Consider the following 26,719-nt stretch of genomic DNA (forward strand, 5'->3'; position numbering starts at 1 on the left):
CTGAACTCTTTTGCATTTTTCCCCCAGCGTTTACCGTGCAAGTCCAGTAACGATTCGTTTTTATTATACAGGTTGTTACGGACGCCGCAATACCAAATATGTGGCGGTTGTATGTTTGTGTTTTTATACTTTATTAAGTGTTTTTATGGGAAAGTGTCATTTTAGGGGCTTATATTTTTATGTATTTATTTTTTTAACTTTAGTGTTTTTATCTTTTTTTACTTTTACATACTTGAACTTGAACCAGCGATGCTCTGATCGCTGGTTCAAGTTCAATACACTGCTATACAATACTAGTTTATTGTAGAGCAGTGTAAACTGTCTGAGCATACAGGCGCATGCGCAGACAGTTTACACCAGAAGGGATATCGGTGTGAGGGAATAGAATCCATTTTTGAATCTGTTCTTCTAGCATGTATCTAACAAAGACGTCTATGACTAGTCCCATCCTCCCGTGTACACAGATCATCTTTCAGAGGCTATTGGAATGTGGGTATGGTCAGTAGGTTCCTTTGTCCCAAGAACCTATAAAAACTGTCTGCAACCTAAATAAATTGGAATTCTCTCAAACATGTGAAGGTCTGAGTGATTCACCGAGCAGCTCGTACTATACAATGATTTGGAACCACATATCACATCGAAAGATATGATATAGGATATTTCCCTGACAAACTTGGCGCTCGAACAGCGACATGGGTTTGCATGACGCCTAATTTAGGGATCATCCTTTCAGGACAGACAGACCATGCAGCTGCACAAAAAGGTAAGAAGCTTTTTTCTTACAAATTGCTCTGTCTCTCCTTGTTTGGATTGTTCCACGTCCGGCGAGTTGCATGCCTATATTGCCCAGTCCAAAGAATCTTGTTAGTTTATTTGAAAACTCCATGTGATGTGTGGTAGTGTATATGGGTATTGTGTGAGTTTGAACATGTGTGTTTGATAGCGCTATTGTGATACTGTAATGTACTGGTTTTAAGAACGTAACATTCTAGAATCACCCCTACCTAAAGAGTCACCTAGAAGAGCAGTTTTTGGATCGTAATTCGCTTGAGACAAAGTAGACTGAGTTTGGACAGTCGGACTTTATAAATTTATTTTGTGTGGTAGGATCCAAAGCTGCTTCAAGGAAGGGGACTGCGGTCATTTCTTGACGGGCATGACGGGTTAGGAAAAAAATTACTAAATTAAATAAAAGTGGTTAAAACTGCCCTATGGAAGAGTGACTGCGAGTGTGTGGCAGCACTAGAGATATATAGAAAATTATGGGAAAAATTTGCTAGGTAGGATGAGAGGCAATTCAGAGGGAAACCAGTACTACGGATCTTGAATGAGAAAGAGTCTGTTAAAGGATGTCAGAGAATGTTGGAAAAGGACAAGTATATCAAAAAGATGGTTGTTTGTATGTTGGTAAATGGAAAGGTTCTTAAAAGAACAAAGGCTGGTTGCATAATAATGATATGATGGAAATTGCAAGTGGATAGAAGAAAGTTACAGAGGAAGTGACCAGAGGAGGTTATAAAGAAACAGCCATAGGAAATTGTGTGTTGTATGAGTGTTATGACGATGACGGACAAAAACGTTGGACAGACAAAAGACAAAGACAACATTCAGGAAAGGTTCTGCCTCCACCCTAAAATGGTGGATGAATTGATGTATGGAAACAAAGAAACAGACTGGCGGGAGACATGTGCATGCAATGTGGCACCTAGACCCAACCCCCACACTGGAATATATCCGGTCAAGACTGGATTAGAAAAAGTGCGGGCTCTGCACAGAACAAAGAAATAGTCTTCAGATGTTTCTCCTGTAGGGGGAAGATGTTTCTCACTTTGATATACTTTAATAGAGCAGTGGTATGGGTAATGATGCATTGCCTAAAGATCTTTGGATTTGCACCCACACTCCGCTCAGCTGTATTGTTGTAACTTTAGAAGACAACTAAGATATAGTACCCAGGGAATAAATGTAGGAGACTGTGCCTGCTTATCTAAGATATAATCGATAATTTTGTGGTCTAAATCTTGACTGGGTCCTCAAAATTCAGGCAACTATTTACAAAAAGGGCCTAGCGGCCCCGGCACCCCTGAGGACGCCACTAAGGTGGCGAAACATGTCGGGGGGGCTGTAGTGTCCGTTTGGTTTTTATTTAGCAGTCAGTTAGCCTAAAATATAGACAGTCTAGTCAGATGAAAAAAGAGTGTGTGTGTGTAAGTGAGTGAGAATAAGGGAGATCACCAATCGCTCCTCCACTTACATGTGAATCAATGGCAGTGTGAGACTAATCAAGAGTGGTGTGGTGTTGCTATGTATAGACACTTCAAAGTATACTGGCTAACCATCTCAACTGGATGGACACATACACGGCGTTAAAGGTCTTAACAAGACTCGTTCAAAAACGATACATAGTACTACACTAAAGAACTGTGGTTACAGCTCACCGGCGACACCTAGTGCCTGAAAAGTATAAGGGTCCATCCACACGTCAACTGTAGTGGCAGATCCATCTCCTCACTGTCACCATCCCACCCTTACCGCTAATTTTCAGTGGATACAATTGATACAATAATCTTTGTATTTAGGCTTCTACTGACTGTAGATTTTTAACTACCTTTATAGTGCTTTATCTACTAAACCTTCTATTTTTAATGCATATCAATAAAAATTGCATTTTTATATTCAAAAATAAATTCTTTTGACCAATGGGTCTTAGTGGGGCCGCTAGGCCCTTTTTGTAAATATATGCTTATCTAAGAGTCACCTCTCAGAACTTCAAAGTCCAAAAACCCGGGTAGTAACATATTTGTTACGGATTTTGGTCTTCTGTGGGGAGAGCTCCTGGACGGTTGTGCAGTCCCAATTGGATTCCCTGACCCTTGCCAGATACTGTAGATGTTCTATGAGTTTATTCCATTATACATTCCTGCAGATTATGGCAAAGATATAAATATGTGTTTTGCCTATATGACGTGTAGTGCTAATGGTATTTCATCAAAGTTACCAGATGTGAGGAAAGTCCAGCACACAATTGCGGACATTGTTCATTGCAGGCTTGGACCTGAGAAATCTTGTGATTTATGTTTAAAAACATCAGACATGTAGTGTGAAATCTTTATAATACACCTAAAAGTTTGAAGGGTGTGGTCAAAAGTTTTTGCAATTTGTGTAGGATGATGGAGTGAACTCAGATGTTACAAATGGTGTGTTGGATTCCTTCTTTGTTCTCTTGGTGCGCCGGGACACGTAATACTACAGACACCACAGGGAGAAGGAGGGGGAGGGGGACAAGTGTTGGAATGTTAAGAGAAGAAAGGAACAAAGAGAATGTGTGTTCATTACTGAGGACTGATAACCCTCATGGCCCTAAGCAGATTTTGGGTTTGATTCGGTGCAACATCTGTAATTTTAATGTTTTAACCAGGAGTAAAACCTCCCTATGATCCCATACTATTAGTCCTATTCAGCAGCTATGACTGAGATTATTATTAGGAGCTTTTTAGGCAGAAGTTAGAACACTGTCCCCCAGTATGTGTCCCCAGCATGTGTCCCCAGGATGACTGTATAGTTTTAAAATAGTACAGCATTGATACATCGGCATTGGTCCCAAAACTGTGTTTTTTCTGTAGTATATTGTTCACTTTCTATTGTTCTCATTTAAGTTTAAGCCAAGCACCTCAGAGGAGAGGAAACAGGCCGGAAGCTCTCATGTCACATGACAACCTGGACCCTTCTTGGTTTTGTATCCTACTGCTGCCTACGCATAAAAAGCTTCTGTAGTAGTTTTGGACTATCCTGATAGTATTTCACCTCTTCATGACTATAAACCTTGGTTATAATGTGCCCTCTTAATGATGTATTACATTGAATCCAGCTCCATTACTTCCGCTAGATTCAAAGGGGGGAGACATGAGGTAGACGGGTTGTATTTAACATTTTCTATTATCTTAATGATTAATGAACCAGTTATCTTTTTGTAATGTCAAAACTGAATATATCATTAATCTGCATTTTGAGTATTTTGTAGATGGCTTTAGAAACCAGGAATGAGGTTAATTCTACATCAGATGTGCAGCGGTCACACAACATGAGGTAACAGCAGCAGAACCACTCCTGACCTACCTGTCTGTACAGGAGGCGGAGGTGAAGGCACTGATGGAGGTGGGTAAAGTGGCAGAGAGGAAGAATTTGAGTCTTTTGGGATTCCTTATGATTCCTAACCTCATATAGTAAGTTTATCAACAACTATGAGACTTTGAAATAGCTGATAGAGACCTTAGTGTTACAATAAAGGTCCATCCTAGAAGGTAAAACCTCTAAAGTTCTAATACATGAAGTGACCATACTGGTTACTAGAAAGCCTAGGGGAAAGGAGCCTGGATCAGTACAGTCCGTGACCCTCCCTGGCCCAGTATATACTATACTGTCTTTATAGAAACCGGCTTCACAGGTGAGGAAGCAAGACTGGAGTAAAACTGGGACCCCATGGATGGAGGGTGGACTACAGCAAAAAGGTGACAAGCAACGTCTGCCAAGGGCCCTTTACCCTATGATGGTTCAGTGCACCCACAGGGTGAGACACCAGTCTGAGACTCTATATGCTCCGTGGTGGATAAGTATTGAGTATCACTTAGATTCACTTTTGCTACTGTCCATTTACACAAGTATGTTTTTATATGCTTAGTACAATGTAGGGAGAGTAGTGAAAACCCTCATATATACACTCCGAAGCCGCTTTACCCCTTCCAGAGGTTGCAGATTGGCTAAGTACAGCTACCAAAGGTAAGTAGCTATGAACATGTGCTTGTGTGTGTGGACCTCTTTTCTGGGTAATCTGAACCCTTTCCTGTAACTAAAGCAACTGTAAAGACCACAACCAGGGATCGAGGAATATGTTAGTCCACTTATTCTAGAGACTAAAGTAAAAATCCCTATTGGGGTAGTAATATAGTTGACGAGAGCTCTAGGGATTAAAAAGTCTTTTCACCTACTGAGGTTGTTTTTAGAATTGCCCCATGGATGAAGATATACTTCCCTAAGGTTGTCTAGAGCTGTCATAGAGAATTGGTGGGATGTCCAAAACCTGCAGATACATTTTTTTTCTTAGGTGCATAACCAAGGTACATCCAGGTGATGAGATGGTCCTGATGTGACTAACCTGAAGAGTCATCCCAAATACCTGTGACATATCCACGTGTAGAAACTACAACGAGACAGCGACAGCTGAAGAAGAATGGTGCTGGACCCAGAGACTGTTGAACATGAATCTGTGTAGCTCGATGCTGCTATGGACATTACCACTCCTACCACTCCTACTACAGTGCGTGTGCCGTATACCATGTCTAATAGTACTCAGGGTTTGGTAGGCTGACATGTATAAGGATATACACCAATAGGATGTAGAGATTCTACCCTTTACAATGGATTTACATGAATTGTGTTGTGATGTAATGTTCAGGATGCTCAGGAGGGAAGCAGGTGAAGTGGTCAGATAAGTCCTGGATGTGTGATTAGCACATGTCAATGTACCACCTGAGCAGTACCTGAAATTATTCACAAAAGGGAGGAATTGTGAGGAAATAGAATCCATTTTTTAATCTGTTCTTCTAGCATGTATCTAACAAAGACGTCTATGACTAGTCTCATCCCCCTGTGTACAGAGATCATCTTTCAGAGGCTATTGGAATGTGGGTATGGTCAGTAGGTTCCTTTGTCCCAAGAACCTATAAAAACTGTCTGCAGCCTAAATAAATTGGAATTCTCTCAAACATGTGAAGGTCTGAGTGATTCACCGAGCAGCTCGTACTATACAATGATTTGGAACCACATATCACATCGAAAGATATGGGGATATTTCCCTGACATCGGGCAGCCCCGGAGCACTAGGCAGTCGGGGGATGTGATCCGTAGCAGGAACACCCTTACACGCCACGGGTGTTACATCGCGGTGTCAGCTGTGATAGACAGCTGACAGCCACAGCTCCTGGTGCCGGCTCAGTTCGTGGATCATTTATGTTCTGCTTGCAAGTGAACTTTTTCACTTGAAGCTTTGTGTGATAAGCATACTTTGTCATCTGTTATAGCACAAACAGGAGATCATAAACCATATATTTACATTAGGCTTTTCATGACCTACCTGTTCTGAGGTTTTATAAAAGGCTACAGAGGCATTCACTAGCTTCAAACGATCTTCCATTTTCAGCATCAACTGTTGCCAGTGTGAGGCTACTTTTTCTGCACAATCTCTAATCATATCCATATCATAATGATTGGCTTGAAGCATTACCTCAGCTTTCTGTTGCACCTGCAATGCACTCTGATGTGTTTTCTAAATTGAAAAAGAAATACTGTGACATTTATTTAAAAAAAACAAAAAAACAATACAATTGATTTCCAGGATGCAGTCAAATTAAAAGCCGATCTCATAGTCGATTAGGTTGTCCAATTACACTGCTGCATAATATCAGGACTCTCTTTAGGACCCAAACACGACAAAATATTGCACTGTTTGGTTAATAGGGAATCTAAAAAGTAATAAATTGGACTCTTAAATAAGTTTTGTCCACTGTGGTGGATAGTAAATTGTAAGCCATGCGGTGATTGTATTTCATAGATAGACAGATTATGGAAGACGGGATCTATAATTACGGCTCTGCGCTGCAGCTATGTGGGGAAGCAAGGACTCCATGTATCATATATCAGTATGATGCTCACAGTCATGTCCACGGTAATGCTGTGGATCCATGTTAGCTGACCACAGATATTCAAGGACTGACCGTGATCATGAGCCGCTGGCCTTACGGTTATCTTTAACCAAAACATACAAGATTCCTTAAATTACAGCAAAACACAAAGTACATTTACAAACAAAGGTAAGCATGATTATAAAGGTTATGTTGGATTGTTAAGTGGGTCGGGAGTGGACATGTCCCTAGCAATAATGAATTTAAAATAACAAAGACAAATACAAATATAATACAACCAAAAATATACATTATTGCAACCACAGCCCAGTAGGACAGAATACCAGAGCAGGAATTGTAAGAGCTGTGACTTGGTGCTGAAATAGTATTGGAGTGGAACTCATGCACTTTGTGTATTCGAATACATAAACCAAATAAAGTTACACACTGATAACATTGAACGAAGTTGCAACAGAGAAAATTGGTATCATATGGGTAATGAAAGTAATGGGTAAAGTTCTCTAGCACAATTTTTTGGAAGAAAAAAAATATTATAAACACAGTTAAAATTAATATTAAAGTTTACTGGTTGTCTATAGGATTTCTAAACCTGTTTCTCTATGTTTCCATTATGCATGGTTCCCTTGCCATTCTCTGTGACCATTCTTTATTCCATCACCGAGCTACATACATTTCCGGGGCAGTGCTCTTTAACTGATTAACTGAGGCTCACATGGAGAAAAAGTATTCTCATACTCAACAATACTACACTAAGTCAAAGCAGTCTGTACAATTTATTTTTACATACATTCTTATTCTGGCAGATTTTACGTACAGCTATGCTTACCTCAATTGCATGCTGGAACTGCTCATGTTCTTTTTGAAGTTGTTCTGCTTCTTGCAGTGAACTGGCAGTAATCAAACCTGCATTTAACATAGATTCACCATTTCTGATCCATCCGAGTACCTGTAAGAGGACGACATTGGTTGTATAAACCTTTGACAAAATATGTTATAAATATGTACAGTGTAAATCCATCAACATTTAAAGATTTACAGACAGAGGAAGAGGGTGCATGTACTTTTGCAAAGTGTCTTCTGCAGGTCCTAATCAGGATTGTATTTGTAGGTGAAACTGAACAGAGATATCCACTCAAAGTTGGGGCTCATTCAGACGGCCGTCTGTAGAGATGTATATGGGGCCGCAAGTTAGCGGCCGCATATACGTCCCCATGGACGACAATGGTGATACAGTGCTGGTAGGGTGCCACACATGTGTGGCACCGTTATGAGCCGTACACCGGGAAAAGATAGTGCATGCCGTGTGAATGTACCCTTAGTCAGGAACAAAGATCTGTATTTAAAAAACAAAGTTTACACTTTTTAAAACGAACAGTAAAAACACAAAAACAAGATCTAGCACCGATAGCGGGTGTTAGCTGCAATATGCCCCTGCACCTATGCGCCATACATGTATGAGATTAAAGTAAACACCAGAAATGTATTTTTAGGTGCCACTGTTCTGGAGATATGACTATTTATAGTTTGACACGGTTATGACATACTGTATATATGTGCTATCTGTACAGAGCATGTGCAAATCAGAGGAATATAGTAGTAAGGCAGTCATGTAGGGGTTAAGAAGCCCCAGCACCTTAATATATTAGGCCTCTCCTATGTAGAAGTGCCTTGTGGCCTGCCAGGAAATGGGGTTGGAGATGGTGTAGGGAAGGAGGGATAGTCAAAATGCCAGGCCTGTGCAACAGTACAAGTCTTAATAGAGTCTCCCCATTTTAACCCCTTAACGCCAAAGCCACTTTTCACCTTCCTGACACAGCCCATTTTTTCAAATATGCCCTGTGTTACTATAAGTTGGGTTATAACTTTGGAACGCTTTAACATATCCAGGTGATTTTGAAATTGTTTTCTCGTGACACATTGTACTTCATGTTCGTTAAAAAATTTTGGTGGTATGTTTTGCATTTATTTATGAGAAAATCAGATATTTGGTGAAAATTTGGAAACATTTGCATTTTTCGAAATTCAAAATGTAACACCAAAATGTAACACCAAAAAACGTAATAACCAACATTCACCGAATGTCTACTTTATGCCTCTGTGGTTTTTTTACACATACTATAAATTTTTGTAAGATGTTACTGGGCTTTGAACATCAGGTGCAATTTTTCACATTTTCATTAAAAAAGCAAAATCCTGCTATTGAGGGACCTGCTCAGGTTTGAAGTCACTTTGAGAGGCCTAAATGAAAGTAAAACCCCATAAATTACCCCATTATAGAAGCTACACCCCTCAACGTACGTAAAACAACTTTTATGAAGTTTGTTAACCCTTTAATTGGTTTACAGGGGTTAAAACAAAATCAGATGGCTAAATAAATGTGTTTTTCATAAAATGTACAAATTCTTAGTGGATAAAATACCAAAACGCTCCACAAAATTTGATGCCCAACAGTTTTCAGAATCCTACGTAAATGTGGCATGTCCTCCTTAAAAGGGGTTGTCTGGAGCAGAAATAACATGTGCGCAGGAAAATTCAATATTGTGGAGCAGCAAACTAGACCAACTAAAAGGAGATACAAAGTCACCTACCGTCCATCCATCCCCTCAATGTCCTCCATCAACAACAGCTCATCCATCCTTCCTTCCCCATTGTACTTCTCCCATCTTGTTCTGCTGTAAACCCTTTAAGTCCCTGAACCATCACCTTTCTTTGTTTATTCTCCTGCTAAAAGCAGCAGGTGATATCTCTGCCAACCCTGGTCCTACTTCATTCAGTTCAAAACATTCCACTAGGTACTTCCACAGAGCCTTCCCACAGGGTTGTTTAGCTTGCAAGCCCACTAAACACAGGGGAGTGGGCATTTGGTGCTCCAGCCATGTTCAGTTTGCGGTACAGACCACCTAAGGGAACCCAAAAGGGAAGGACTGGTGATAAAAGCGGGAGATTATAACATAGCCCTCGATGCCTCTATGGACAAATCCAATGCCAATGACATTGATTCCCCCTTCACCGGACAACACAAGACTTGCTTAGTTCTTACATACCCAGGACCTGATAGACCTATGGAGCTACTGTAAACCAACCATGAGGGATTACACTTTTCAGCAGCACGCCAAATACACATGCGATTGACCATATTTTACTATCCTCGGCACTACAGCGGCAGCTCGACGCACGTATACACGTGACTCCATGGTCGGATCATGATCCAGTGGTCCTCCGACACAGCACTTTTGTATAAAGCAGGGTTTAGACGGCGGTAAACAAATCCCTCTTATCGGATAAGGAAATCTTTGAGGAAATCAAAATGGAACTGCTTATCACTTTAAACAATAACTTAGAAGAGATGACCCCAAGTTACATTGGGAGGCCCTTATGAATAAGATGTGGGGCAAGTTCATAGCAGTTGGAGCAGGAGGAAGAAAGAGGCCGCAGCTCGCTTGAAAGCTAAAGAGGATGTATATACTGAGTTTAGGGACTTGTTTAAAGCTAATCCTTCCTCGGACATACAGGCCCGGTTAGAATCAGCTCAATGGTCGGGGAACAGATTTTCCTCACAGACCGATAAACCTGGCAAGACGCCTGATGCCCAGGTGGAATTGCACTGCAGTGCCTAAGCTTAGATAGGCAGATGGAACATAGAACACAGAATCCCTTAAAACAATTGGCAGCGTTTAGGTATCCAAACCACACTGCCTACAGAAGGAATCTGGATTCTCGTCAGAGGAAAGTCCAATCAGCGATAATGACCCTTAAAGCCAACGAAGCTCCTGGGCCTTATTTTAAAAAAATATGCTGATATTTTGACACTCCATCTGGTTCAGTTATATAACACCTATAAGAAGGGTAATAGAGATCCAGGCCAGGCAAACTCTGATTACAAGCCCCAAAGGGCCACTCCAACTATAGGCCCATCTCTTTAAAAAATATGGACCTAAAAATAATGACTAAAATCTTAGCGGGATTTATTCCTCACAGACAAACTAATGATCAGACCAGGATGACTATTAATATCATCTCAGTAATGGAAACAGGGGAGGGAAAAGGCAAGGTATGCTCTTGAGCTTAGATCTACAAAAAGCTTTCATTATAAAAATACTTACGCTATGTCCTTTCTAAAATGGGATTCGGTGCCAACTTCTTTAACTTACTGAACAGGTTTAATGGCAAAGGCCAAGGTATACCTCAAGTGATGCCAGTCAGAGGAGATATATATAGCAAGAGGAACCAGGCAGGGGTGCCCCCTCTTGCCTGTCCCTGTTTACTCTGGCGATTGAACCATTGGCGGAGTTAATAAGACAAAATCAGAACATTAGAAGTATTAAAATAACGAAAAGCATAAGTGTACACTATTTGCCAATGATATCCTCTTATTTCTCTCTACCCTTGTAACCCTCCCAAATCCATTTGAGGTCTTGGGGAGATTTGGGAAAATTTCCGGGTTGGAAATCATTGTCTCCAGTCCTGAACTCAATACTCTCTGTCTTGGCTGGGACGTATAGCGTCTATGACCCGTCTATTTATACTCACCCTTATTATCAACAGTGGGTGGAAATTTGAGGGCAGAGTGTCTTCCAACCTACTTTAAAGATCAAATTGACTGCATTCGCCAGCAAATAATTTCCCATTCCACCACTCTCTTTCTTTGAGCCAGTCACAGAGGATGAAGGCTCCTGATTTCTGGTCACCTCACAACCTGCATCAGTGACCCCATCCCTTCACACCTCATACAGGTCTCTCTCCCCAGTGATCACCTCACTAAAGTCTTCAACCTTTCAACATCACTCTCTCTTCTGGCGTCTATCACTGTCCCTTCAACCATTCTGATGTCAGCCCATTATTAAAGAAAGCTTCCCTGGACGCAACCAGTGCTGCTAACAACCGACCAGCTTCTAATATCCCTTTCTTCTCCAAACTCCTGGAACACCTGGTCTATTCTGGACTAACCCGCTATTTCTCAGCTAACTCCCTCCTTGATCAACTACAATCTGGTTTCTGTTCTATGCAATCTTTATAAAGTCTACAATGATCTCCTCACTGCTAATTCCAAAGGTCACTGTCCACTACTCATTCTTCTGGATCTCTCGGCAATGTTTCATACTGTGGACCAGCAACAACGCCTCCTCGGGATGCTTCGCACTATTGGACTAAAGGACACTGCAATCTCTTGGTTTTCTTCCTATCTTGCTGAGCGCACCTTCAGGGTCTCCTCCTCTGAATCGCTCTTCCCCTCTTACGCTAACAGTTAGGGTTCCCAAGGGTTCAGTCCTTGGTCCTCTTGCCTTTTTGACCTCTCCTTTGCACCGTATATTCAATCTCTTGCTCACTCTTACTGGATGCACCTTTAAAACATTGGAAATCTAACCAATCTAACCAATTCTTACATTGGAAACTGCAAAACACTAATTATCGCTCTGATTCACTCTTGTCTAGACTACTCTAACTCCCTACTTATTGGTCTTCCACTTAAACGCTCTCCTCTAAAAACCTTTCTTAACGCAGCAGTCAGGCTTGTTTTTCAGACAAATCACTAAACAGTCTGTTATCCAGCAAACACCAGGTACCACTATGGCACAGACAGTGATCTCTTCAAATTCTATAAAACAATTTAGAAATAGGAGCCTGACAATGGTGTTTTGGACCTGCCTGTGACTGTGCCTCACTGCTATTTCTCTACTGCAGGTCACATGGGGACATCAGGTACCAGAGACAGAAGAATGTGTTCAGTCTGTTTGGACAGTGAGATAGTGTGATTGGTGTAAATCTCCTTATAGAGATCTGCCTTTACAGGCTCACAGCATCTTCACTGGGTATTCTGGGTAAAGAATATGAAAAAAAATTTCCAATGTGGAGGGGGAAAAAACCCATGCCACCTCAAATGGCACCTTACTAAGGGTTAGGAGTTAGCATGAAAATTTGCTAATATCACATCTCATACCTGTTTTACTTCAGCTTGAAGATGGCGAAGCTGAACACATTGCTCTAGATGTTTTCTGTGTTGCTCTGCTGACAAATCCAAATCCTGCTGCTTTTCATGTAAAAATTCAAGCAAATCTTGTACTCGTGTTGCCATATCCACATCTCTGTCACAGAGAAGATCAACTCCTACAGAAAATGAAAATCTATATCAAAAAACATTTATTAAGGTGCATTCTCACAAACTAAAAGGTCCTGTTAGTAGCTGCAAAACCAAAATAATTTACATCTGTGCTTTGCCGTTTAACCCTTTATCACAGACGCCCGTTTCAACTTAATGACCCGATTTTTCTGATGTATGTCACAGTAATTGGTTAGAACTTCAGAATGCTTTCTGATATTGAGATTGTTTTTCATGTTAATTGTAAAATTTAATTCATATGTTTTGCATTTGATTCTGAAAAAGAATGAAAATTTGGCAACATTTTGGAAATATTCTTCATTTTCAAAGTTTGAAATGTTCTGCTTTCTACGCAACAAGTCATTGTGTACCATAAAATTGGTATACACCAATTCAACGCCTTGTTCTTGGGGTACACCATTAATAACTTTTACATTTTTCCAGGCATTAACAAGATTCGGATCTCTCAGCTGTTCCGTACCAAAGTTTCCCCTGGATACTTGCAATTGGGAAAGTTCTAAATCAGGAACTGTTTCATCTGAGTCCCCAGCAAGGACCTCTAAAGGAAAATTATTAGGTTCCTCTTCCTCTAAAGGTACAGCAATGACAGGCTCAGCTGAGGTATCAGACAGACATGTTCAGACAGGTTAACATCATCATGCACATTATACAATTGACTGTTTTTATTTTCCCCACAAATTCCAGAAAAAGGGAAAATCTCGTCCAATAATGGCACTGTGCAACAGGTTTTTAGCCACGCCGACTTCATAGCTTAATGTCCCACAAGTAGTTTCCACCATTATAACAGCAGTGGGATAGTCCTTAGTATCTCCATGGATACAAATTACACCCGTGCGGCGAGTCTGGACTTTGTAAGGGTCCACCAGACTTGCATGTACCAAAGCCACCAGACTCCCAGAGTCCAGTAATGCCGAAACAGGATACCTTCTATTTGTACTACACAGGTCTGTCTCTCAGATGCATTGTCCATGTGTACAGCACAAGAAGGTCTAGCAAACAAGGAGCGATGCCTTCCCAAGTCACACTCTATAGGGTTCTCCTAGCACCAGGCAGTTAGTAGCGACATGTCCTAGTCCTTGGCAGCGCCAGCAGACTACCTGACCCCGGGCTTTAGACACAGAGTCCTGTTTTGGACTTGTAGGCCGGTCTCTAGGACTAAAAGACAATGACCCACCCTCTTTAGATGGCAGTTTTAACCCTTTAGAATAAGGAACAGTCTTACCAGATGATGGTTTTCGGTTGTTCCTAGGGGATGTGGGACCCAGCACCTGGAGATACTCTTCTGTAGCCGTAAAGCGCTCCACTGTGGACACCAGCTCATCCAGTTTTTGGATCTGAATACCCGACACATCTCTGTACTTTTGCTGGTAGAGCACGGACAAAGCGGTCACAGACAACCTGCTCCACAACTTGGGTTGCAGTAAGCAGCCATTTGTTGGTCAGGTGGAAGAGATCATACATCTGTGGCTGGCTTGGCAGGGTCGTACTCCCAGGTGTGGACTCTCTGTGCACGGAGAGCAAGGGTAAGCCCGAGTCGGGCTAGGATTTCTCCCTTGAGTTTAGCATACACTTTGGCATCCTGCACCCTCAGGTCAAAATAAGCCTTCTGGGGCTCACCTGTTAAGAAGGGGGCCACATCTTCTGCCCACTGGTCCTCAGGAAGACGGGAACTCTCAGCAATCCGCTCAAAGGTGCCCAGGAAAGCCTCTACATCATCCTCCTTGGTCATTTTCCTCATGGCGTTTTGCACCAGCTGCCAGGGTGCCTGCTGCGGGGTTTGTAGCGCCTCAAGTCTCTCCACCAACGCTTGGATTTGCTGTTGGAGAGTTTTGTTCACCTGCTGCTGCTCCCGCCCAATGTCCTGCTGAGCTTTCACCAACAGATGATTGGTCTCTCACTGGGCTTTCATGGCTTCTTCATGCACCTGTCGCTGTAAGGCATTTGCCTGCTGGAGGTCAACATTAGCTTGCACAAGCTGTTTTATAACTTCCTCAATTTTTCTGTTGAAACAAGTCTCTGTCTCTAAGGAACTGCCCGCATCCGAGACACCAAACTGTAGGGGTTCAGCTCACTGGTGAGAGCCAAGACAGTTCACAGAGACGCCGAGTCTAACTGTTAGTTCCAAACACTGGTTTGACTTCCAGTCTTTATTGTCAGTTGTGTACACAAGTCCAACTTGTACAGGCGCATAACTGACAGAAATAAAATACAAAACAAAATACCTGCCCGTCTAGGCGCTAGCTAATACAATAGCTTTTTCCCTCTCTGGCTAAGGGTACAAAACAAACGCATTGGCAGTCTTTACCTCCAGGCTGGTTTCACTCACAACAGCACCTCTAGCTCAGGTCAGAGAGACACCTCTCATGATGCAGCTCGGGTTTCTAAAGCCCTGGACCAGGTGCGGGCTACCAAGGACCTGGATTAATCTTCAATGGCCATCCCTTTACCGAGCATAGGAGAAAAACCTAGCTGGAATATAGATGCCATTGATGACCTTTCTAGCCACTGCCTTACAATACATACATGTACATACATACTAACACACACACACACTCACCGCTATTCACCTTACAATTATTAGTTGCATTGTGGAAATTGCATTCCTTTCTATTAAATTGTAATGCATAGATTAACCCCTCACAGGCTGAGCCCTCTCCATAGACGGTAAGTCTTTGCTGCATATTACTGCAAAGACCTACTGGTAACACCCGCTATCGGTGCTAGCACCTTTGCCAGCTGCTTCAAAAAGATACGTACGCATGGGCGCCGCCATCTTGCCGAGGATTATCGCTCCTTGTCACGTTATCAGGGAGTGGCGATCCGTTGCCATTATAGCCTCTGATCTTCCGAAGACCCGAGGCTGTCTCATTTTTAACCTTTCATAGATAAAAATCCCAATGTACTGGTGTTAAGGATATCACCTGGTCTTGAATGCCATCTTACATACTGTTTGTCCCTCAGCACACAAAGACTTAGCGCTCGCTAGCACCACCTAGCGGAAGGTATCCAGGTGAACATCTGGGCATTTTGTTTATGTGAAGACAGCCAATGGTTTTACATTCCTTTGTGTGCTTACATCCAATAGTGTTGAATTTCCAGGGTCAAACCACCCAGTAGTATTGCCCGCTTGTGTCCTAGCACGCACCTTGCAGAGTGTGTTATGACTTTCCAGATAAGAGTTTCAGTGCCAAAGAGAATAAAGCAGTCTTGAGCTAATCTTCAAAAAGGACAGTGTGTCTTTCGTGGTTTACTCCATTCCAAGCTGGAATACAAAGACTATAATTTGAAAATCACCTTTACAATGTTAGGGGTTTGAGCCCCAGATAAAAATCTATAAGAATTGGCGTCCCTTGGGTGGCCATACTTTTATGGACATCTGACCATCGAGGTGACCTCCACAAGAGTCCAGGCGGCCAGTGACCAGAACAGACAATAAGCGCTCGTCGGGGTAAATCAAGTCTATTTTTGTCTTGACTGTAGTTCTGTTTCACTGGCTGAAAGAGACTGGGTAAGGTCATCTCCTTGTGATAATATGTACTTTGCCTTAAATGTCCATATATAACAGTATGTTCACTATGATTGTGGCAAAGGATCCCTTGTAAGGTGATTGACAGAGACTGGACGGTGACTATGTATGTTTTAGAAAAAGGTCTGCAGTGCCCTCTTGTGGATTGTTGATGTAGTTCAGAGAGTTTGTGATGGTGTTGAGATTTTTGTTCATGTAAGCGCTGATAGAATCTGGAAGTTTGCAGAGACAAATTCTGGCCAAATTTACGACCATTCCTTCGGGATTGGGATCGGCCCCGTGATGCGGTAAGGAATAGAGACTTAGGGACACTGACGGGAATTTCACAGTTCTCTAATTTGTACTTACTGATAGTTAGTGGGGTAGTCTGGAGCTGTATTTACGGAGGATATCTATAGCCCTTGAACAAAATCAGGTATTCCACAGATTCCACAAAATGGGTAGTGAGCAAAGTAAGACTGTAGCTGGACACTGCAGACCTAAAAAGGCAACTGACATAGTGTCATACAGGAAAGGTAAAGAGTGGGTAAAAGGAAGTTATGAGGTATTGAATTTTTGGGTATGTTAGATGATCCCCTGAGTGTGCAAAGGTGGGAGACAGCACTTGATGAAAATGGCGGGCTGGCTCAAAGACAAAAAGTGGCACACCTAGGCAGAAGGTTGGCTTGATGTAAGTAGAGCGTTAATGACAAAGGAAAGTAAAGTGGATGGGGTTGATTACTGGAGACTTAGACCAGTGACTACGGACGGACCAGGAGAGAGTGACAGGAATCCTTCAGAGTGCCCATTAAAGAAAGAGACAGGCAATAGGGACATTTCAAAGTTTTTGATGTGGAAAGAATTTGAGAAAAAGAGATTTAATTATATTTTCCTTGGAGTGAAAGATGGCCCCTGTAATGCAGACTCCACCTCTTTATCTGGTGGTTAGAGAAGATGACACGCCCTATCATCCTTCAGTGGCGGCTATCTTAAGTCAGTTTATTTTTCAGTAGCGGCCATCTTAAGTTATATTCCCTTCAAGTTCCTGAAAGTTAATTGCCTAGGACTCTACTCTACCAACCATAAAGGCTGGTTGTGGGTAGCAGTGGAGCACCATTGAAGGGCCTGAACAGATTTCTGAGATAAACGCCGGCTGAGATGATTTCATCTTATTTCAGTTCTCTGTTCGGATAATTCTTGGATGTGCAACGCTGTTTGTTTGGGTATGGTCATCTCTGATAGTTAAAACTTATTTGATTCTGACAATTGCAAAAATTTACTAAAAAAAAGTATTGCAATGTCTCTGGTATCTGCTTTCTGGAGTTACAATAGTTAATCAGGGTCAAATCTGTGGGCAGCTATGCAGCTGGGCTCTGCCTTATCTGTGTGTGAGAAGTTGCCTTGAAGCACACAGAAAGCGATCTGTGTTAAGTGGGGGCGACAGAGCTGACAATCTAAAAAGACTTAAAGGAATTTGCTTGTGATAAGAATACAATAAGACAGTATGAGGTGACGACCGCCTGTGTACCCCACGAACAGACTAAGCAAGAACAAGCCCCCCGACTGTATTACAGAACCTATGACTGACTTTTGTTCCTTTTTGATTAAAAACCAACACAAGTGTACCTGACTTCTGTTTGAGATGTTGGATGGTTGAGAGAATCCTATATGTCTAGATGAGATAAAGCGGAGACTGGTGTTAGCAGACTAGAGACGTCTCTACCAGACTTGTGACAGAAAGCCAGGAAGAACAGAGACCAGTTTCACAGACCGAGCCAAAGTGAGACAGAGAAAGTTGGGGTCTGCTGACAGCCCGACCCAAGTGGGCGTTACAGAGAGTAGACATTACTGAACTGACTTCCCACACTGTAGGAAACGTAGACGGCCCCAACAGGGCAGGACAAGGGGGGTGGTAATGGACAAGGATGTCAGCGAGAATAGTCCCCCTTCTGAAAAGCCTCCCCAAATAGAGTTAGTGTCTTTCATTGAAAATCTCCCTTGCTAGCCCGATTAATGATTATTTTAACCCATTTCCGGTCAAGGAAAAGACCCGGAAAGAACAGCTGGATACATGTAGGATGGTCTATGATCTCCAAGCTGCCAATGAGTGTACTGAAGCCCAATGGTCCCTAGCCCACACTGGCAGCAGTCCCCAGGAGTGACATATTATTCACTGTTATTGATTTGGCATACGTTCTCCTCTCTGTGCCCCTACATGATTGCCAGTACCTATTTGCCTTTACCAGTTCAGTATTCCAGTATAGCTGATGCAGATTCCCACAAGGGAGGTAAAACTCACCCAGCCAGTACTCCATAGTACACGGCCCTACAGGGAGTAGACTGGCAGACTAGCCCCTTACTGGATGTTCTCCTTTTCAATATGCGGAGGACCTACTGTTTTTGTTTGCCAGGATGCATTTATTGACCTTACGCGTTTTCTGTTCCAGAAGGGTTGCAAAGTTTCCTGAGACAAACTCCAGTATTGCCAGGAGAAGGTGGTCATCCTAGGCCACTGCTTCTCAGCCACAGGCAGACACCTGACAGAGGGAAGAAAGCTGGCAGTCCACAATATGCCCCTGCCCTGAGGCCCTCAGCTTCTTCACATGTTTCTAGGACTGGCCAGCTACTGCAGACCTGGGACAAAGTCTGCTGCCTCCAGCCTGATGTTGCCCCTGGATAACTGAATTGCCTCTTCCCCATAGGCTATAGAATGCATCAATTGCCTCCTGACTTAAGCTGGCAAATCCTGTCTGCCCTGGCCCTAGGCACATCCCACTGGATAAAACTTTTGTTTTATTTTGCACTGAGTAACTAGGCCACGCCACAGGAGTCTAGTCCAGGAACGTGGTGGCCTCCCCAGTGGCCCACTATTAGGCTCGGTTAGACTCAGTCGTGAGGGGAGCCCCTCATGTGTCAGTAGCTGCTGCCAGCAATCAGCTCAGCAAGGCCAGTGGGGTCTAAACACGACTATGAACCCATATGGAAGGCTAGAGATTTCCTCACCTCTGCAGGGACGCCCTTTAAGCATGGCATGCTGGTTAAAGAGCTCATGGATGCCCTCTTACTTCCACAAGAGGTGGGGATAGTAAAAGTTAAAGCACACACAATTTGGTAACTCCACAAGCCAAGGGCAAGTATGTGGCTGACGGGATGACAAAGGCAGCTGCACAGATGGAACCCAGAGACTGTCCTGAAGTCTCAGCGGTGAGTTCTGAGCTAAAAGTTTGATCCACAGGTGTTCCAGGGCCTGGTGGCCCAAATCAGAAGTGAAGGAAGTGTGGAGGAAAGCTGGAGCCCAGATGCCGAAAAGCTACCAAAAAGTGGTACGTAGGAATACGTGCGTGTGTACATTGATCTCTTTCCAGGGTGGCCAGAAGCTTTTCCCATGACCAAGGCTACTGCCAGAGACGCAGCCAAGAAGTTGGTGAGTAAGATTTTTCGGCAAGTTTGGACTTCCAGAGACCATAGAGTCCGGTCGCAGAACCCACTTCACTGGACAGGTAAAGACTTAAACCTTGTCCCTTGAGGGTGTACAGGCCCTGTACACCCCTTTCCCTTCCCAAGTTAGTGGTGGGATTGGAAAATTAAGCAGCACTCTTAAGTTAGAGATCCAGGAGGCCATGGAAGCAGGGGAACCATGGCGCAAGTGCTTTCTTGCTGCCCACCATTCAGTTAGGACCACCCTTAACAGAAAGATGGGATTGTCCCCCTTTGAAGTATTTTTTGGCTGTTCACCCAGACTAGGCCTCTACTTTCTACAGACCCTATAGCTGATGGCAGAAAACCAGGTGGAACATGCCACACAGTTGAGCCAGGCCTTGGAAAAGGTCCGCCAAAGTGTTTCTGATTCCTTTTTCAGATCCAGACAGAGACCTCAGGACGCATAACTTGAAGCCCGGAGACTACGTGGTGGTAAAGAGACACCAGAGAGAGTCTGGAGCCTCGCTACGACGGTCCTTTCCAAGTCCTGCTGACTAGTGCCACGTCTGTGAAGCTAGAGGGAAGTCAGCATGCTCCCACGCTTTCTATTGCAAAACTTATTCTTCTTGTTAGCTGGTCTCTTCTGATTGACTGTATGCTCATGGACAACCCAACCATGACTATCACTGTATCTATAGGGCTGACCAGCATGCCCCCAGGGTAGGAGAATTTACCTACAGTTGGTGCAAAAAGACAATGACCTTCTTTAACATTGACAGCACAGGTAGCACCGTACTAGCAGTGTCTGATGTGTAAAGGATTCTGGAAGAGAGAAGCACCTAGAGGACAACGTTTATATGGATACAGTGAGAGCACCAAGGTGGGTCCCAGATGAGTACGGGGCCCACAATCAGATATGGGCAGGTCTAGAGTCCATTATTCCCCAGATAGCTATGAGCAAAGATGTTGGTTGGGTTAACTGTTTTTATTGTAATCAACAGAGACTTGTGAATTATACCCGAGATGCTTTCCAGAACCGTATGGCTTTGGACATGATCCTTGCTGAGAAGGGAGAAGTCTGTAACATGGTGGGAGTGGCTTGTTGCATGTACATCCCGGATGACATCGCCCCCTATGGATCCATTACCCATGCACTTGAAGAGATTGAAGGACTGTCCAGGGAACTCGAGAGAAACTCTGGGGTGGACACTTTGTCCTTCACTTTGTAGTTGGGGGATTGGAAGGGTTTCCTTTAAGTGCGGGTGATTTTGGGAATTGTGATTTTGCTCTCATCACTTGTTGCATGTTGTGTTGTCCCCTCATCAAGTAGTCCACCATGTCCCAGATGGCCGTCCAGGAGGTAAGAACCATGACAGGAGAAGTGCCGGTGTGGAGAATACCTTCTTTTTGAAGAACCAGCCTGTTAATAAATCCATAAACTATGGGTTTACATAAACACAATTATGTAATTTGAGTATGCAGGGCTGTTACCCCCGAGTGACTGGCCTCCAGGGGATCTGGTTAAGAGTTAACAAGTCCAGCAGGTAAGGGTTTAGCCTACCTGTGGGAACCTGGAGTTTGAGGAGGTCACGCTGGACAAAGTTACAGGCCATACAAGACTCAAAAGGGGGGAAATGTTAAGGATATCACACTGGTCTTGAATGCCATCTTACATACTGTCAGACATTTTAAAGACTCAGCATTCATTTCACATAACTTTGTGTAGTGAAAACTAAAGTTTGGGTGGGGTTTGTCCCTCAGCACACAAAGACTTAGCGCTCGCTAGCACCACCTAGCGGAAGGTATCCAGGTGAACATCTGGGCATTTTGTTTATGTGAAGACAGCCAATGGTTCTACATTCCTTTGTGTGCTTACATCCAATAGTGTTGAATTTCCAGGGTCAAACCACTCAGTAGTATTGCCCGCTTGTGGACTTGCACGCCCCTTGCAGAGTGTGTTATGACTTTCCAGATAAGAGTTTCAGTGCCAAAGAGAATAAAGCAGTCTTGAGCTAATCTTCAAAAAGGACAGTGTGTCTTTCGTGGTTTACTCCATTCCAAGCTGGAATACAAAGACTCAATAATTTGAAAGTCACCTTTACAATGTTAGGGGTTTGAGCACCAGATAAAAATCTATAAGACTGCCATACTATAGTACTATATATATGATAGGATCGATCAGACAAACTAAGTTAAAGTACCCTAGGGAGTCTGAAAAATAGTAAAAATAAAAAAAGTTTAAAAATATAAAAGTCCCATCTTTCTCCTGGCTACGGAATGCTACGGTACCGTACCTGTACGGTGCCGTGCGCCCATTGCCCTCCCCCAAACAGCAATGTGAATGTAGCCTCAGGGGCACGTTGCATGTTCTTTCTACCTAGTAGAGATATCAGACCCAGTATGTGATGATTCTAATCCATGTTCTGTCATAGAGGAGGAGCTGGGGCTGGAGCTGAAGGCATGTGTTATACTAATCTTCACAAAGCAAATGTTACTGCAAATGCAATATAGGAAGGCGGTTCAATATGTACCCTTCTTAGAAATGAAGACACCAATTAAAAAAAATAAATAAATAAAAATGTATTTTTAAACATAGTGTGGCACATAGTGTGCCCCAGTATCTTTTAGAAAGGTACTTCTCTCAACGTTCCTGCCATTTTTTTTAACCCCTCCAAAAAAAAAAAAAAAAAAAAAAAAGGTTTTGTCAAACTCCCCAAAATATGCATCGCTTTCTTGTTTGAGCTAAATATTTTTCTCGCGAGCCATTTCTTCAGGGACCCAGATCGGGTGAATACGTGGGGTGCGTCTGCAATTCATAACGCAAATCATGCAGTTTGGCGGCGACAACTCCAAATGAACGTGCTGGTACATTGTCGTGTTATAACTGCACCTTCTTTTTTGCCAAATGCAGCTGTGTCTCCTTCAATTTTTTGTCTTAGCAGTCCAATAACTGTGTCGTATTGTCCAGTGATCACTGGGAGAAATCCATTGTTTTGTGTTTCCAGGTTTCATCAACGGTGACAACTCAACGAAAAATCTGCTTCAGATCTCGCTTAAATTGCTCCAAACACTGCTTAGAGGTTAACAACTGCATCAGCTTGTTGTCCACCGTGAGAAATCGCGGCACCCATCGGGCCGACAATTTTTTCGTCACCAACTTCCCATGTTAAATATTAGTTGCCATTCCGGTCGACACACCTATGGCCTCCGCTACTTCGCACACTTTCAGTTGTTGATCACCAAGAATCATGTCGTGGACTTTTTGAATGATCTCCTGGCTAATCATGTCTGCCCGGCGTCCTTGTCACTCCTCATCAAAAATGTTCGCCCACGTTTAAGGTCTTTGAACCAATATCTAACTGTGGTCATAGATGGCGAAGTGTCCCCATAAAAAGCATCCAACTTTGCTTTTATCTCTTCGCATTTTTTCTCATCCAAAAAACAAAAAGCGAATTACCGAACGATACTGCTTTTTTTTCCATCTTAGAGAAAATCCCGAAACAAGTCTTACTCAAACGGATGCCAAATCCAAACAAACCAATCAATCATTCTGCAATTTGTTTTGCCGTCGTTTGATAGATGACAGCACACGGTGATAACACCAACTTCCCTCAGGAATTCCCTCTGTCGTCAAACCACCCCCGTTAATGCAAATATGATAACATGATTTAAACGCAGATGAAATGTAAACTTAAAATGTGATTTAAAAGCATTTACATTACATTTACGCAAACAGGAGATTGTAATTTATTGCATTTGCATTAAAATGACATTTGTTATTCAGTGGTGTTTGCATTTCCATGGCGTTTTGGTGGCGTTTGCATTTATGTGCACTTTTGCACACTGTCAACGCTTATGGGACACTTGTTTTACATTTATGACATGTTTGTCTGGCGCCACATCCAAGTGGCATTTGCGTTGACAATTCTGATAACGTGCAGTTTATGATATGTATTTATGTGGTCTTTGTCTATGTGGCATTTGCTGCATGTTTATGCTGACATTTATGCGCATATTTTCATTGCATTTATGCCATTTACGTGGCATGTGTATTTACAGTATGCATCACTTGTTTCGCATTAACATTTATGTTGTGTTTGCGTAGGAATTGGTATGTACATAGCATTTGCATTTACAACATGTTTGCATTTTATGTGGAATTTGTGTCAAGGTTTTGTTGCATTTACATAATGTTTGCATGGCATTAACCCCTTAAGGATGCAGCCAGTTTATAGCTTAAGGCTCAGCCCCATTTTTTGTATTCTGACGTTCGTCGCTTTGTAATACAGGCAGTCCCCAGGTTACATACAAGATGGGGTCTGTAGGTTTGTTCTTAAGTTAAATTTGTATGTAAGTCGGAACTGTATATTTTATAATTGTGACCCCAGCCAGAACTTTTTTGGTCTCTGTGACCATTGGATTTTAAAAATGTTGGGTTGTCATAAGAACCAGGATTAACACTAAAGCTTCATTACAGACACCTGTGATAACTGTTATAGCTGTTTATTGTAGCCTAGGACTAAAGTACAATAAATTACCAATATCCAGTGGTCCGTTTGTAACTAGGGGTCGTATGCAAGTCGAGTGTTCTTAAGTAGGGGACCGCCTGTAGTTATAACTTTTGAACACTTACTTATAAAAACGATTCTGAGATTGTTTTTTCCTCACATGTTGGACTTCATTTTAGTGGTAAATTGTGGCGAATAAGTTTCGCGTTTATTTACAAAAGATAAAAGAAAAAATGATGAATGTTTTGAAAGATTTTCGATATTCAAAATCATTGCGTTTTTAGGCATATAGATTTACCACCTAAATAAGTTGCTGATTAACATTTCCTATATGTCTACTTTACATTTTCATAATTTTTGAAAAGTCTGGATATTTCATTTTGAGGTCACACAGCTTACAAACCCAATATAGATTTTCAGAATTGACCAATTTGGGAATAAATACGCCTTTGAATGAAGTTTTACATATTTAAAGGGGTATTCCCATCTGGGCATTTATATTTAATTGAATTCATTTGCCATATATAAACATTTCTTCAATTGGATTTTAGTAAATAAAATGTTCCTGTGTGAAGATAATTTCGCATAAATGCAGTCATGTTGTCCCTTAGAAACGAGATAGCTTCCTCGGATACTACCACCTCACATTTTGGCAGCACTGGCTAGACATACACTATGGAGTCCTGCCTGACCACCTGGATTAAACGATCATTACCACAGGACGGCTGGAGGACCTGCAGTAACTCCCGGACATTTCATATACGAAAACTTTTTGCTTCTTTGTGCTATCACTCCAGCAGAGGTGGCCGTAGCCAAGGACACAGTCTTGTTTCTAAGGGACCATATCACTACATTTATGAGAAATTATCTTCACACGGGTCAATTTTTATAATGACATCTAATTGAAGAAATGTTTACATATGGCAGATTAATGAATCTGGATGTGAATGTTGTATATCTCTTTATATGTTAAGGGGCTTATGGGCATTTTTATTGATTTATTGCGTTATTTTTTATGTAATAAGACTTTTTATTTTTTTTTTCCCATTTTCACTGTTTCCACCATGGGACATAAACAAGCAATCAGATGATAATATCATGCAATACTGATGTATTGCAGGGTATTAGCAATGTCAGCCTATGCAAGTGCATCTTTCAGGCACTGCCAGCAAGCAGCTCTGGGGTCCTGATCGGACCCCAGGGCTGCCATAGTAATGGTCCGCGATCGTGGGGGAAAGACCCATGGAAGGAAGAAGGTTAAGTGCAGCGGTCATAATAAACACCCGCAATCGGAGCCCACTCCGAACGCAGTTGTTACACTGGAGTGTGGGCTGTTAGTTACAGCCTGCATGGCTCCGATCCAGGGCTGAGCAGGCATCAGTGGGAAGGGTTTAAACAGCATTTGTCTTACATTAGTGTTAACGTGCCTTTTGCATTTGCTTCACATTTGCATTTATATAGCAATTGCTTTTATGTGAGGTTTGCATTTAGTTTACGCTTAGGTTGCATTGGCCTTTGCATCGCTCTTACATTTGAGTGGAATTTGTGGTGTACGCATTTGTGTTTACATAGTAATTCTGGTGCGCTTAAACTGAATTTAATTTTGTGTTTTGAGAAGCATTTACAATGCTTCTACATGGCATGTACATCAACATTTATTTTGCAGTTATGTCACATTTTCATCGCATTTACGTTTTATTTTTGTTTAGGTGGCCTTTGTGCCCTGTTTATGTTACATTTGTGTTAAGGTGGCGTTTCCAATACATTAGCTCTCACATGGCGATTGCATCACGTTTAGTTTTGTTTTTATGTGACATTAAAGTTACATTTGCGTTTATGAGGTGTTTGAGTTTACGTCTGCCTGGCGTTTGCAAGTACCTGGTGTTTGCATTGCATTTACCAGGCTCCTGCCCCAGATCCTCCTCAGACAAAACAGACATTAGAATAGTCAGATACAGGGACTGATATCTCCGCAAACGTGGGGGCTATAAAGAAAACTCAAAGTGCCAATGAATTGGTGCAGCAGCCCCCACAGAATGGTGCTAATCTCCACATGTGTGAGGTGGTGAAAGGTACGCTTTCATAAAAAATAAAAAAAATAAAAAAAAACAGCAACCCATGTAATTTCCAAAAGCTGTTGGATCCTAGGGTCCTAGTGTGCAGGATCCATAGTCCAAGACAAAAAAAAAGAAAAGGCCACAGCATCCAATATGATGAAAAAAGGTGATGAAAAGCAAGCTTGAGAAAGATTCATGGTGAATTGAAACGTTGCAGTTTTTTCTATGCCTGTGTGAATAAATGTTTAACCTTTTTTCATCATACTGGATGCTGTGGCCTTTTCTCTTTTTTTTAAATGGTATTCTTTAACACTTCAACATCTTTGTGTGCAAGGACTGGCTATCCTTTCATCCCATCTATGAAGTAAATGTTTTTATGTAGACCCTTTGTTGTATTTCTCCATTTCATTTAT

At 42.2% G+C, this 26,719-nt stretch overlaps 1 protein-coding gene across 5 annotated transcripts in view; it reads right to left on the reverse strand.

Moving 5' to 3' along the window:
* TRIO (trio Rho guanine nucleotide exchange factor) overlaps nt 1–26,719 on the reverse strand; it is a 373,142-nt gene that overhangs the window by 259,473 nt on the left and 86,950 nt on the right. For all 5 annotated transcript variants that reach the window (XM_072153041.1, XM_072153043.1, XM_072153042.1 and 2 more), the window contains exons 15-17: nt 12,637–12,803; nt 7,525–7,644; nt 6,131–6,322 (exon numbers count right to left, since the gene is read on the reverse strand). In XM_072153041.1, coding sequence (XP_072009142.1) covers nt 6,131–6,322; nt 7,525–7,644; nt 12,637–12,803 — 479 coding nt within the window. The remainder of the gene's footprint in view (nt 1–6,130; nt 6,323–7,524; nt 7,645–12,636; nt 12,804–26,719) is intronic.

The sequence above is a fragment of the Engystomops pustulosus genome, chromosome 5 (assembly GCF_040894005.1).
Source record: "Engystomops pustulosus chromosome 5, aEngPut4.maternal, whole genome shotgun sequence".
Taxonomy (NCBI): Eukaryota; Metazoa; Chordata; class Amphibia; order Anura; family Leptodactylidae; genus Engystomops; species Engystomops pustulosus.